The following is a 13,824-nucleotide window of genomic DNA, read 5'->3' on the forward strand; positions in this document are numbered from 1 at the left end:
AATGGCAGAAACAACTGCCCCACTAAGGAAGTGGCAGGCCTGGGGCCTCGGCCTCTGTCGCTAGCAGCTGCCGACCGCGCAGTCAGCGCAGACAGCTGGCAGCGGACGATAATAAAAGAATCGAGCAATCGAAGAATTAAAGAATTAGAGAATTGAACAAGTAGCAAGTAGCCAGACAACAGACGATGCTATCCGACTATGGGATACCTGTCTCCTGTCTCCTGTCCCCTGTACATAAAAGCAAAAGAAATACTGCTGGCTCTTCCTTGTACACTTTTCCTTCCACACACTCAGGGAAGTCAGTCAAAATATTCTCCCTCTGCATGTTGCAACTACAACGCGAATCCAATCCATCCCCTGATACTGTCCCAGCACGAGGTATCACAAACAATTGTTGAGCAACAAGGAATTTACTTTGGCCCAGAGAGCTTCGGTTGTGCCTGTGACTAATTATTGTCGAGGCACAGGCAACGGTATCCATCAGTAGACAATAGTCTTGTCTTCCCCATGCATCCCACACCTCACATCGTACACCCATGGGGCTCGGGCTCCGCTTGTTATGGTCTGCCTAAATATAGTAAATAATACAAATTCAGGCAAGGCATACAGAGAGAGAAAAAAAAAAAAAAAAAGTAAAATTAAAATAGAAAACGGCAAACAAATAAACAACAAAGCGGCAACAGCAGGAACAGACACGGATATGGACAACAGGCAAATCAAACGAACCGTTTATTGGGGTATTTTTATGTGAACATGTGCGGATCGAGCAGCGCCAAAGCGAACACTGCAGACACTACCTTCGGCACCTGGCAAGGCCCGGCAGGCAGATAGAATTCTCTGAAAATGGGAAATCTTTCTTTAAATCTTTGTTTAAGAAGGTTGTGAGAAAATCTTAAAAGAAAATCCCAATAAGTTATTTGATGTGAGTGTTATCTGTTGTTGCTATAAAAGTTGTAAATATTTATTTTTTTATCTAATTCCTAAGCATCTCCGCTACAAGGGCTTCAGATGTCTTTCCGATCGACCAATCTAGCAGATTCCCTTTAAATACTTAAAACAATGATAGTTTCCTGCCCACCCCCCACCTCATTTCGTGCGAGTATTTTCCATTTCAATTTGCAATTCTCCAAATCGCCATCGAACGCGCGGAGAATAAATTAGTAATTGCGTACATAAGAGCGGCATTTAATGGGTACACCTTCTGTGGGCTCTGAAGGGGAGAGATATGTATGGTAATATGGCAAGGGGTAGGAGAGGGTATGGTACCGCGTCATTGGCGTCGACTGAAGCAGCAACAGAGACGCATCAACGGGCAGCGCGGCCAATGCCGAAAAGAATCGAGTTCGAAATTCGAGTGCCAATACGAATACGAATCGGGCCGATTATAATTACTGTTTGTTTATGCTAGATGAGTCAGTTGGTGTATAAGGTGTAAAAATATTAAAGTCCAATACTTTTTACTGTTGCGCATTCCATTGTTTTCGCATTTTTCGCTTATCCATATGGGTATGCTCGTACCCTTTCACTGAATGGGGAATGCTACGAGTCAATGAGGGTATCAAAAGTTTTCAACTCAAGACTTTGCTCTGTTTTTCGGTTTATTTGCCCCAGCAAATATGCAGATAGATTTACTCTTTACTCTCACAGATTCAGCAGCATATAGAGAGATTCGGATTCGGATTCGGATTCAGAATCTATTTCGGTTTTTATCTGGCTGCCTTTTATTATAAATAGTTGGCTGCCTAGATAAACACCCGGCGCTGCCGCTGCCGCTGCCGCTGCCGCTGCCGCCGCCTCTGGCTCTGCAACAGTCAGTGCCGTCTGCCTATCAGCAATGAGATAGAAGTGCCAACGGCGAAATCGACTTATCATTACTTACCGATGTCCATGTCCATTTGGCAAAACTGTCGACTTTAATTTCACAATAGTTTTGTCCACTGGGTATTTTGATATTTGCACTAACACACACTGGCAGGCACCGCCTTTGGTCTGATGTACATAAGTACTGCAATTAGTATTAAGTAGGACATGACACCAATCCACCAATCCACCAAGTTGACCTAACTTGTTACATTCTGTTAGCATGTCAGCATGTGAGCGACCATCAACACACTTGAAGTTTGCTCTGGGCACACATCGTTCATTCCCACACCCACCCACCTCCCATCAACACAAATACCTACCCCACATATCAGCAGAAAGGTTTTCTGTTAGCGCATTATACATTTATGAACGAAGCATGTATGGCTGGTACATTTCAACCAAATCTAATTCATGTAATCTCCCTATGTAAATATATCTGTCTCCACTGATTGCACATACGCCCCGTGTCCCATTATAGCATTAAATGGTCATTAAATAAAACGCTCACATGTCGAGCATGGTTAAGCCATATTTAGTTTCAATGAAGTCTATGAAGTGCTCCACAACCAAGTTGAAAGTTTCATCGCTGCTTCGTGCCTCTGTTTCGAGCACCTCGAGTGCTCCCCTGGAGTGTCGACTCCGTCAGCACAGTCCCAGGTCGCGAGTTTCTTAACTCCCATAATGTCGTAGGGCATGAAATAACTTACCTGGAGTAGACTTAAAAAGCTCTTGGCTTTCTCCTGAGAAAGCCACCACAGTTTCGTATTATTACGAATGAGATGGCGATTGAAATGTCACAAATAATTTATCCATTAACCATGGCGACCCAGGGTCATCGCAAGCTGTCGCATCGCAGTAACAGATTTCTCATGCCCATAGCCCTCCTAGAAAAAATATTAAAAAAAAAACGCTTCTTTCATCGCTTTAAAATTTTTATTTGAAGTAAGTAATATTTTCTGACAGTAACAAGATAAATTTTCCATTCCCCCCTTTTGCGATTACTTAAAAAAAGTATTTTCTTTGGTAAAAGAATTTGATTTTCATTTCTTGTTCTATACTCGTTCGTTCTTAATAAGTTTTTTTTTCTAGTGTGCATACGTACAATAGTAATTACCGACGTTGCATTAATAATAATAATTATAATCGGAATAATAATCGTGATAAATTATACAATGATGATTGATATCGGGTAAATATAGAGATAACAACGAACCGAAATCGAGTCAAGGAAAATGACAGAAACAAATATATTTTGTTATTGTTTTATTTGATTTTTTATTTGTATTTTTATTTTTGTAAAATATACGAATTTTTCCTAAGGTTTTTGTTTGTTGCTTTTACTGCAATTATTTTTGTTTTGTTTATTCTCCTCTCTTGACTTTCCATGTTTCGTGTTGTTTTAGCAAGACAAATAAGATTCAAATTCTGCTAAATAATATCACTTAAAACGTTTTCCTACTTTCTCTCATTTCTCCCTTAAATTGTATTAATTTTTCCTTTTATTTTTATTTTCCACGATTTATTTCAAACCCACTTTTTCTTCTGAACTTGGGGCTGCAAAAATATATAATGAATTATGGTTTTTTTTTTGTTTTTTTTTTTTGCATTTGAAGGCTTAATATTTCCCTGACCTGACGGTAAGCTTAAGCTACAAAGTGTTGAAGGCCGATTGGTAGCTGCGGAAAATTATGTGTAACATACTCAATTTTTGTGACAAAAAGCAAGCTTACCTCTAAAAAAAAAACCTTTAAAAAAATACAATTTTCAAACATTTTTCAAAAAACACTTGATTCATAAAAAAATCCATAATTCATAAATTTTGTTAGCCTTAAGATAAAAAAAGTTCGATTTTGTTGCATAGTGTATTTCTGGTATTATTATTATTATTAGTATCTAGTTGCTGTTTGACTCATTATTTCGGAGTGTGTATATAATGTATATAGTTATTATCGTATATTTATTTTCATATATATATATATATATATGTATGTGTATATAATGCATGTATATAAGTATGTAAAATATTGCTTGTGAAACGTTTAACTTGACATTCATGTGGTTTTGTCAACGGCGGTGGAAAGAAACTCATCTGCATCTCGTAGATGAGTATCTGTGGATCTGGATCTGGATCTGCTGCTGAGGATCGATCCACCTCCCTCGCCTTTCCATTGTAAATTATTAGAAATATTCCCATAGCCGGTTTTACAATTGACTTGATTCGATCCAATCCCAAAAAAATACCTTGCTCTTGCAGGTTTACTTTTTCTGAATTATCTTTTATCATTTTATGTTTTATCGTTTTATCTTTTTCATTTTGTTGTTTTTGTTGTTGTTGCTGTTGCTGTTACTTATATTTGTGTTCACAAACTTATGCAGTATAATTCTTTTCGTAATTGGTGTTCAATCTATGCATCTATGTTTAATTGTATATCAGTGTCTGTGGGTATATATGTGTGTGTGTGTGTGTTTGTGTGTGTGTGTTTGTGTGCTGTCGGTGTGCGCGTGATTCACTCAGTGTTATTTACAGTTTGATTTTGCTTTTATTTTCGAGTTTCTTGACCTCTCCTTACAATAAAAAATACAACGTGAAAACTGCCCATCCCCGTCATACTCATAGTAATTCCATTGTCATATCATATATATTTTTTTGTTAATTTTTGTATACTTTTTTTTGTGGCATTTTTTTGTTTGTTTTCAATTTGCTTTTAACTACTAGACTACAGACACATTTGTTTTGTCAGCTATATCACTTTCGAATTATTTAATTATTGATTAGGGTTTTCGCATATCCATTTTGTTTGTCATTGTCATAATATATAATATAATCGTACTCGTGTATATATACTCGTACTCGTACTCGTATTCGTACAAGTGTTTGTTTGTGTTAGCGTGTATTTTCTTAGAATTTTTATCGAAGAATTTCAGTGAGGTTTATAGAAGCGGTATTCGTTTTTCGTTTTTGTTTTTTTTTTCTTTAGTTTTCGTTATAGGTATTGCAGTGCTTACTGTTTAGAGTATATTTAAGTTTAAGTCATAAATATATATACACATACATGTCTGTATATGTGTGTGCGTGTATGCGTAGGTGTGTGTTTGGGTGTGTTGTGGTGGGGGGGGAGGAGTTTTAGGTTAGTGGCATGGCATATTTTTTTTTTGTTAAATTTAGTTCCATTTCATTTCCGAATAAGTCGAGCTTGAAAATAATTTACAGAAAGATAGGCAAATAGTTGGAAAAAGATAAGAGATAAGCAAGGTTAAACTTTTGATAGATTTGAGAAAGCAATGCAAAGCGGAAAAGAATTAATACAAAAAGGGAAACGGAAACGAAAAGGAAAAGGAAAAGGAAAAAAAGGAGATGAAAATATCTTATATATGTAGTATAGAGAGTATGTTGTGTCTGGTAGCTAAAATGTGATTATTAAGAGTGGAATATGTATGTACATTCGACTCGTGTGCGTAAGTAAGCAATTGTGATCGGCAGGACCCGTCTGTATAGATAGTTATCGGAATAGTTAGAAGGGGTTAACTGGTTTATCAAAATCAATGCAATAATAAAGCTGAACCGCATATAGAATAGAAATTAAATCGTATGATGGATTTTTGTTGTCGATTTTCTTTGTTATATTCGTATTCTTCTCCTCACTCTTTTTTTTCTTGTTCTTGCCTGATGACTGCTGCAGCTCGGCTCTTGTAGAGTAGTAAAAGTATATACATATAAATACATATATATATAAATATGGTGGAATATATATTGTATATATGTTCATGCTGGATGTGGCTTTATCAAGCTTTTGTTGTTCCTAGCTGAGACTGTGCGTTGTTTGATTTTTTTTTGTTATCATTTAATGATGGCCGCCGCCGCATTTCTCAGATGTTTCCATCGGCCAACGGCTGGCTCTATTGTCAATGTGTTTTGTTGTGTTTTGTTATTTTTTTGTAACTGTTGTGGCTGTGGTTGTTATTGTTGTTAACGGAAATCAAGGCAAAGCAGGTAAAAGAGAGAGAGTTACAGACAGAGAGAGAGAGAGAGAGAGAGAGATAGAGGGAGAGAAAGCGGAGAGAGAGAGAGAGAGAGAAATAGGGAGCAAATAAAAGCAAATATGCCTCTTAGTATGCAACACTTCTTGCACTCACAGCTGCTCAGAATTCTGGCAAGGCGAAATTACAGTGCGACTCATAGCTGTAGGGGCATCTCTCTGAAGGGAGTCTTTGTAAGAAAGAGATAGAGAGAGCGAGACATAGGGAGATACATATAATGAAATTGAGGGGGAGTGAGAGGGAGTTGTAGGGTAGCAGCTGGTAGCACTATTCACCTATCTGTATCTGTATCTGTATCTGTAACTTTATCTGTTTCTATTTATACTTCCTAAAGTCCTTAATTCGATTTGGGTTGAATCTATTAAGTTATGTTCCTCCCCCATCCGTCCACCTGCCTGTCCACCTGTTCTCTAATCAAACTGTCCTCTCTTACATGTATATATATATTTAGATATTGGAGTGTATATAGTCGCTGCTGCTTAGGTGTAAGAGACTTGACGGCTGTTCCAATTACTGTCTGAATTAGTTGAGTTAATTTAGTTTTAGTTTTAGTTTTATTTGTAGTTGTAGTTGTAGTTGTAGTTAAGATTCGTTTAGTTCGTTTCGTGAATGTATCTCGAAGGCTGCACTCGCTGAAGTAGACGCGATTGATTCGTAGGCTTAGCTCGGCTACAATTATAGTTAGTACAACTATGCAGATTTATTCGTGTTCGCAGTTTAATTACTCGTAATTGGTGTATGCTTCGAAAAAAAAAAGATTTGCACCTCCTCCACCTTTCAAGTTTAAAGTTAAATAAATAAATATTTTTTACTTTTACTTTTTTCCTGTAGGCTCTGAACTGCGATTGGACTACACCACGATTTTCTATATATTTTGTTTGTATTCTTGTGTATATTTTATAATGAATTTTCATTATCTTTTTCGCCATTCTGCTTTTTGCTTTTTACTTCTTGCTTCTTGCTTTTTTTTTGTATGTCATTCAGTTATCCATTTTCGTTATGCATCTATATATGAAAAATTATTATCATCTTCAATGTGTGTATCATTTGACGCGCGAAATCGAGAATGGGAAAACAGGAATCGGTAGTCGGTAATCGGTAGTCGGTTATCGGTTACCGTGAATCGGCAATCGAGAAAAGCGTAGGGAAAATTGCAAGTAAAGAGGGGGGAGTCGAGTCGAGTCGAGTCTCCTCCGGCTATAGCTTTCTGGGTTCGGTCTTAATGTTGGTTTAATACGTGCTTATTTTTTTTGTTTGGGCTGAAATCGGGTCTGTTTGTTGGGGGTCACGGCTATCCGTTTAGCCACCACCTAAACTTAACGCCTGAACTATACGTGGATCAGCTTTACTACCCTCACGAAATTCTTCTAATGTTAATTTTCCATCATGATTCTTATCCATCTGATCGAAGATCTTGTCAACGCGCTTCTGCGGCGTGTTCTCGTCCTCCGACTGCGGCTGCTGGCCCTGTGGATACATTGATATACAAACACATACATACATACATACATGGTTGGCGTATCCGTATACCCTGATCTACATGGTTGCCCAAACCACTTGTCTGCACTTACCACCATCTGGTAGATTGCATCCACAATGTTGTACATCTCCTCGCGCGTTATATACCCATCGTTATCCACGTCATAAAGTCGAAAGGCCCCTGTTAAAAAAAGAAAAAAAAGCCAATAGATGTACCAATATATCCGTATATGGGCATTTGTCGGAGCAAAGGCAGGTTGAGGGACCACACAGGGTCAGTTACAGTTGTCTTTGCCTTTGTCTTGGTCCAACTTACATTGCAGTTTTTCGTCCAGATTTCCCTTCGATGTGACGGAAAGGGCGCGTATGAACTCCTCAAACTCAATGGAGCCATCCTGAAGGATATGTAAAGAAAATAAAAAGAAGCACAGAAGAAAAGCAGGAGAAAAGAGAGAGAGAGAGAGAGAGAGAGATACGCACACATGAGACGATGATTGAGATCCAGATAGGGAATGGGAGGGGAATGGAGGAGAGGAGAGGCGAGGCGAGGACCACGCCCATTAGCCACAAATAATAAAAATGAGCAACAACAAAAACAGTGAGCGCTCAAAATATTTATGTATGATTCACAAAACCCCTGAAATTGGGCGGACTGGGAGGACAGGACGTTAACGTTGAACCAAAAATCTGTGGACCAAACATTTTCGTGGATGTCTCAGTTTTTTGGCCAAGTCAGCAAATGCAAAGGAGGCGAGGAAGCGGTGTGGGGTGTTTGTAGGGTTGATTGAACTGCTTGTGGCCTGAGGCGAGACCCTCCCCTTATGATATATGTATGTATGTATGGTAGGATATACTCACATTGTTTTCATCAAAGACCCGAAAGACGAGCGAGGCAAATTTACTCGGATCGCCTTGTGGGAAAAACTGTTTGTAGATTTTTATGAAGCCCTGCAAATGCAAAAAATGGAAGAGAAGAGAGAAACCGGGAGAGAGAAATACATATAAACATATATAAATATGTATGTATGTGGGTACATATGTATTAAGATGAATCAATTAGAGGCATGAATGGTGGGTGCACATGTGTGCGCTTGTCTGTGTGTCTTTGAATAATGAGAGCATTAATAAATTTCATTATCAAAAGCAGCAGACGACGCAGCAACAGCCATGTCATTAACAACCGAAGCCTGTCATGGCCAAATGGAGCCGGAGTCGGAGTCGGATTCGGAGAAAGCACGTACGAGAGTACATGTTGCCACCTGCTGAGGATGGGGATGTGCTCCACGATATTAGCTCCATTCGAGAGCGCCTCGAAGAGGGGGCGAGCACAAAAATTAGCTTAATCAACCAGTTGACTTGTATGAATTGGCGAAGCAGCCACCCGCCCGATATATGTACAGGGTGCATCCTCCCATGGCGTGATATAGAAGGCATAAGAGAGCCCAGTCCTCATAACGTACTTACCTGCTCTGTTAGAAGGCCATTGGGACAGTCTTTGAGAAATCCTTTGTGCCTGGTACCGTGAAACGTTCAAATGACAAGAAGGGGGGAAATAGGTTTTGGGGGAAATTATCATATACTTATTGACATTCTCAAACTACAATTTCTCCAGGCACATTTTCAATGCAAATTTTTTGCGCACTCACCATTGACGTATTTCTTTCTCTGTGACTGCAAAAACAAAGAACAGAAAACAATCAGAAAAATCGAAATGAATTAAAATTTCATAGAGCATTTGATGTAATTGCAATGTGTGGTTGAGGATGAGTGTAGGGCGTGACCTCTATATCGGTGTATGGCTGTGCCCCTCAGGCTGTATGCAAATGTTTTCTTGTATTCATTCGGGCCATCTTTCCCTCCAGATGCCCTCTATCCTTGCCATACCCTTCCCCATCTTCAGTGCCATTCATGAATAACAATTGTTTTTTTGTTTTCTTACTGCCAGTTTTTTTTTTTTTGTTCTTCATTTTGTTTGGTCATTGCCGACAGCCATTGGCATTGGCCATTGCTATCCATTGGCACGCTGCCCTGCTCTGGCCAGGCCTAATGGCCGCTTACAAAACGCTTAAACACTGCTCCCCAGGATACCTCCATGGCCCATGGGAATGGTGCACATGCTGTGGCCACGGACACCACAATAAATTGGAAGGGGGTGGGAGGTGGGACTGCCACACCTACAACCTCAATGGAGGGCAACGAAACAGAAGCATAAAAACATAAATTCACGCAAAATTACACACATTGGAATTGCTTTTATGGAGAGCATCCATAGGGGGGTGGTGGGTGGCACGCGCATTGGTCAATGGCCTCAATGGAAGTCTCTGGTGTGGCATTAGGGAACGGAACCCCAAGCTATCTGGAGTTGTAGATGGATATGGACGTGGCTGTAGAATAGATGGCGCACGAGATGAAACTGGAACTGGAACTGGGACTGGGACTGGGGCTATTGACTCAATGGCTACCAGTTATCTGCAGCGGCCACTCAAATTATTCATACTGCTGTGGTTCATATATCATCTGGGCAGAGGCTCTTCTTTTTGTTTGTTTCTCTCTCTCGCTCTCTCTCTCTCTCGCTCTCTCTCATTAATTTTCCCTCTTGTCTGCCAGCTGTTTGGGTATCATTTTTCATTTTGATTAGCCGCCTATACGCTTGAAGAAATGGCGGCAACATTTGCATTTTAATTAGCCAGAAAGCCACATAAATATTCTGCTTTTTCCTGCCCCATTGCTGCATCTTTTCCCTCTTTGCCTCTTGCCTGTTCCCCAGGGGGTATTTCGATTCAATGAAGTCAACAATTGCAAGGACCAAAATACCCAGAAGTGATTGGTAATCGATAACCTGGCCAGCAGACAAACCGACAAACCGACAAACCGACAAACAGATAGACAGACAGAAGTCTTATGCTGCATCCCACTCGCCCTTTCCATTCTACTGGTGTGTGGCATGTTAAAATACAACATAAAGGCATTAAAGGGAACTGCCACCCATTGTGTGTGCGTTCTTTGACATCTCTATAGCATTGACTGTAAATAAAGCTTACATTGCTCATACGACTTGTTGCCATCAGTGTCAGACACCACCACAATAACGAACGAGGAGCGCAGTGGCTTGTGGTTACAGGCCGCCTTTTGTTGCACCCTACGCAAACGGAGCACGGAGCCATTCCGACAGCCAGATGGGGACCTTCCCTGTCCCTTCGCACACGGGGGCTCCAGCTTAGCTTCAGAATTAATACGCCGTTTGTCTGTGCACGGCGGCCGAGTACCAGTACAATTAGCTCTGGAGTATCGGAAAATACAAGGGGAAGCAAGGGGAACACGCAGAATGGCAGGGCAGTGTGGAAGTTGCAGCACACGCCCCTCAATTGTTAACGCATTCATATACATTCCACACCTCGGTGCACCTGGCCAAAATGCACTCAGAGGCTTGTCATGTCCGGTGGTCTGCCATGTCACCCGAACTAATATAATTTCTGTCTATTTACTTATTTATTCCATTCGATTGGCCTGGCAGCTCTGTACAGAGAGAGTTAGTTTAATGTCCAATTGATTGGCATGTCAATGGACAGGACAAATATTGACCCAATTCAGCAACGGAGAACGGAGAACGGAGAACGGAGGACATTAGACAACGCACAACAGACTAGACTACGATTCTTCATTCCTCTTGGCGACTGTTGTAAATTGAGTCTTTAGTTGATTCATTTGTTTTGCCTGGCCAAACAAAAGCTGGTAATCCGCCAGCTGTTGCTGCTATCAGCCAAGGCACACACACGCAGCATTCAAAGCAAGTTGTGGGGTGGTGGGTTCTCCGAAATATACTAGCCCAAACATTGTACGAGTCGTTGTATTCGATGAATTAATATTTTTAGCACATGGCAAGATAAAACATAATTTTACGAGTATACTTAAATATGAAGGGGATTATGCAAAAGGGATAACTTTCTCTGACGATCTTTCTCGTCACGAGTGCCATGCACTCCACTTTTCTCCACTTTCAATTACTGGGTATAAACACAAGAACCCAGCTCAGTGGGTCAGATAGGGGAGAGAGGGAGGTAAAGTTGAGCTGTAGCAGATTGCAGCTTTTGGGATTTGTGTGAGCAAAGAGGATTAAAATTATTGAGTTGCATATTTAAGCAGGGAGCACAATGAATTCCATTTCAGCTTAGCCCTTAGCCCTTAGCCCTTAGCCATTAGCCCCCCCATTAGCCCCCCGTCCTTTGCCCTTTCCCCTTTCAATGCAGCCCACTGTCAGAGTCCGGCGAACGGGAAGACAAACAAATTGTAGAAAAAGCCATTCTAAAATGGTGAAAACTTTGGCAGCATTCTGTCAACACTTTTCCACAGCCCCAGAAAGTCTGCCCCGTCTGTCCCGTCTGCCCCGTCTGCCCCGTCTTCCCGTTCGCTTTTTGGCCAGGTGCCCGCAAATGCCCACCGGTAATTATTTATATGAACCCCACAGCAGAATACTTGGGCAAAGGAATGAAAATGGAAATGGGGAAAAAGCGAAAGCAATTAGTTACAAACTTTCGGGCCTCGAAAAAGTTTGTGACTTGCATTGTTAAGGAGAAAAAATGGCCGAAACAGAGAGGAGAACCCCAAAAACCAAAACAAAAAAGTGAGGGAGAACTGTGAGCCAGGTAAAGTAACAGTAAATCTCCTGCTTAGCAGTAAAAGTAGCAGTAAGTGTTACGCTACAAAATTGTAGCACACAGCCAATGACAATCAAATGGAAAATGGAGAACATAGAATGAGAGATTTTAGTTGGGAGATGAATAACAAATACATTCTGCATATAGCAATGGCAGTCAAAGTATCGTATTAATGGCTAAAACAGCAGCAAAAGGTATCAGCGTGATGTGATGGCTATGCACCATCAATATATGGGTATATTTCCGGAGAGAATAACAAACATAATCGCATTCATGGACTCGCAAAAGTTGTTCGATTGTGTGTCGTTCAGTGACTTCGTTGCCAGTTCACAGTGACTGATGAGTCAGCTTACACAGAAGGGGCTTATACCTCGATGGGCGATGGGTGATGGCTGCAAGCCCAGCCAGCCCAGCCCAGCCCTCTTTGATGAACCACTTCTGTGAAAACACTTTTGAATTATGCATTTATCTGGCGGATACAAAGAGATAACTTTCTGCACCTTTCCGTTCGTTTGATTGATAGCCAGACGCGGACCAGGGGACCCACTCCACTCCCACTCCGACTCCGGCAAATACGAAAACAATAACAAATCAAAATGAGAAATGCCAATCGGGGAAATGGGAAATGGGAAATGGGAAAAGGGACGGCAAAGTACTTGCCCGCATAAATGCTAACGGAAAATAAGAAAATAAATAAGTAAGCCATGGGAATTACTGCAAGACGAATCACAACGTAGATGGCGGCTTCATATAAATAGGGTTTATAAGGGGGCATCGATATGGGGTTGATATCAAGTGATTACGCTAGCTATGGGGTAGGGTAAAAGCTTAACAAATCACGAAAGACAGAGAGAGGGAGTGCTCTATTTAAAATATGAATTAAAATCTAAGAGAGAGAGAATTGAAAATTAAATATGTACACATCTTTTCCGATTATCGGTAGACAGATAAATAAACAGATATATCGATAGGTGTACTGCTCTTTAAATTTGGCTTATGTTTTCGCCTCACCTCGTTTGTTAAGGCATTCACTTCATTCACTTAACTCACTTAATTTATCTTACAGTTACAACACCCACACTGCATGCATAAACAAATCGATTCAAGTAAGTACTTACAATATGTGTCCGTTGTTAAGCGATCGATGGTATCCTGTTTCAACTTGGAGCTCTTTTTTCCCATGTTGTATTTGTTTCAGCTCTCTTTGCTAGTTTCTTTTTTCTTGTTTCTTTGTTTGCTGCTGCTGCTGTTGCTGTTGCACTTGGCTGCTATTGCTTTTTATTGCCAAACTAAAAGTTTTTGTTGCGCAAGTTTTTCTTTGCTGTTGTTGTTGTATTTCCTTTTATTTCCTTTATTTTCTTTTTTGGGAATTCAAAACTTTCCCATAAGTATTTCAATATTCTTTATAATTCTTCTATATAACAAAAATTAAATACGGGCATGAGGCAAAAATGAGATAATCAGAGAAAAGTTCATGGCATGGCATGGCACATTTGATGCTTAAACAACCTATCCGCGAGCAGCCACAGATTATGTATCGATACAGTATGTCAGAGATAGTTTTGAGTTTGAAGAAAAGTTTAAAACGAATGCGTTTTTTTAGCTCCAGAACTCTGTGATGGGGAGAGGGTTAGGGGTTAGGGTTAGGGTACACGAAGTGATCGCTGCTTTTCATGTTTTCTTGTTTCCCTTAGATCAGTGCTTGCAATTTGTTGCTTCCCAAATTCCTTGACCGCAGTGGAATCTTTCTGTGATCAGATGCCCTTTCTGTCAAATTATCCCCACCTGT

General features: G+C 40.3%; 1 protein-coding gene across 1 annotated transcript; it reads right to left on the bottom strand.

Annotated features, from left to right (window-relative positions):
* Positions 1–2,782: 2,782 nt before the first annotated feature.
* Positions 2,783–13,449, bottom strand: LOC111082262 (frequenin-1). Its single transcript, XM_022378438.2, has 7 exons — positions 13,154–13,449; positions 9,027–9,051; positions 8,845–8,893; positions 8,239–8,328; positions 7,697–7,775; positions 7,473–7,561; positions 2,783–7,368 (listed from the first exon to the last, which is right to left on the bottom strand). Exons 1-7 carry the CDS (start codon positions 13,215–13,217, stop codon positions 7,201–7,203), a joined length of 564 nt encoding a protein of 187 aa, XP_022234130.1. The 5' UTR covers positions 13,218–13,449; the 3' UTR covers positions 2,783–7,200.
* Between the last annotated feature and the right edge of the window lie 375 nt (positions 13,450–13,824).

The sequence above is a fragment of the Drosophila obscura genome, unplaced genomic scaffold, assembly GCF_018151105.1.
Source record: "Drosophila obscura isolate BZ-5 IFL unplaced genomic scaffold, ASM1815110v1 contig_73, whole genome shotgun sequence".
Classification (NCBI taxonomy): Eukaryota; Metazoa; Arthropoda; class Insecta; order Diptera; family Drosophilidae; genus Drosophila; species Drosophila obscura.

Excerpts from the sequence above, each read along its gene's own strand:
- LOC111082262 (XM_022378438.2), bottom strand. The coding sequence starts at position 13,217 with ATGGGAAAAAAGAGCTCCAAGTTGAAACAGGATACCATCGATCGCTTA. Across the intron at positions 9,052-13,153 it reads CTTAACAACGGACACATATT|TCACAGAGAAAGAAATACGT; the intron begins GTAAGTACTTAC and ends TTGTTTTTGCAG. Across the intron at positions 8,329-8,844 it reads ATGGCCTTCTAACAGAGCAG|GGCTTCATAAAAATCTACAA; the intron begins GTAAGTACGTTA and ends TTGCATTTGCAG.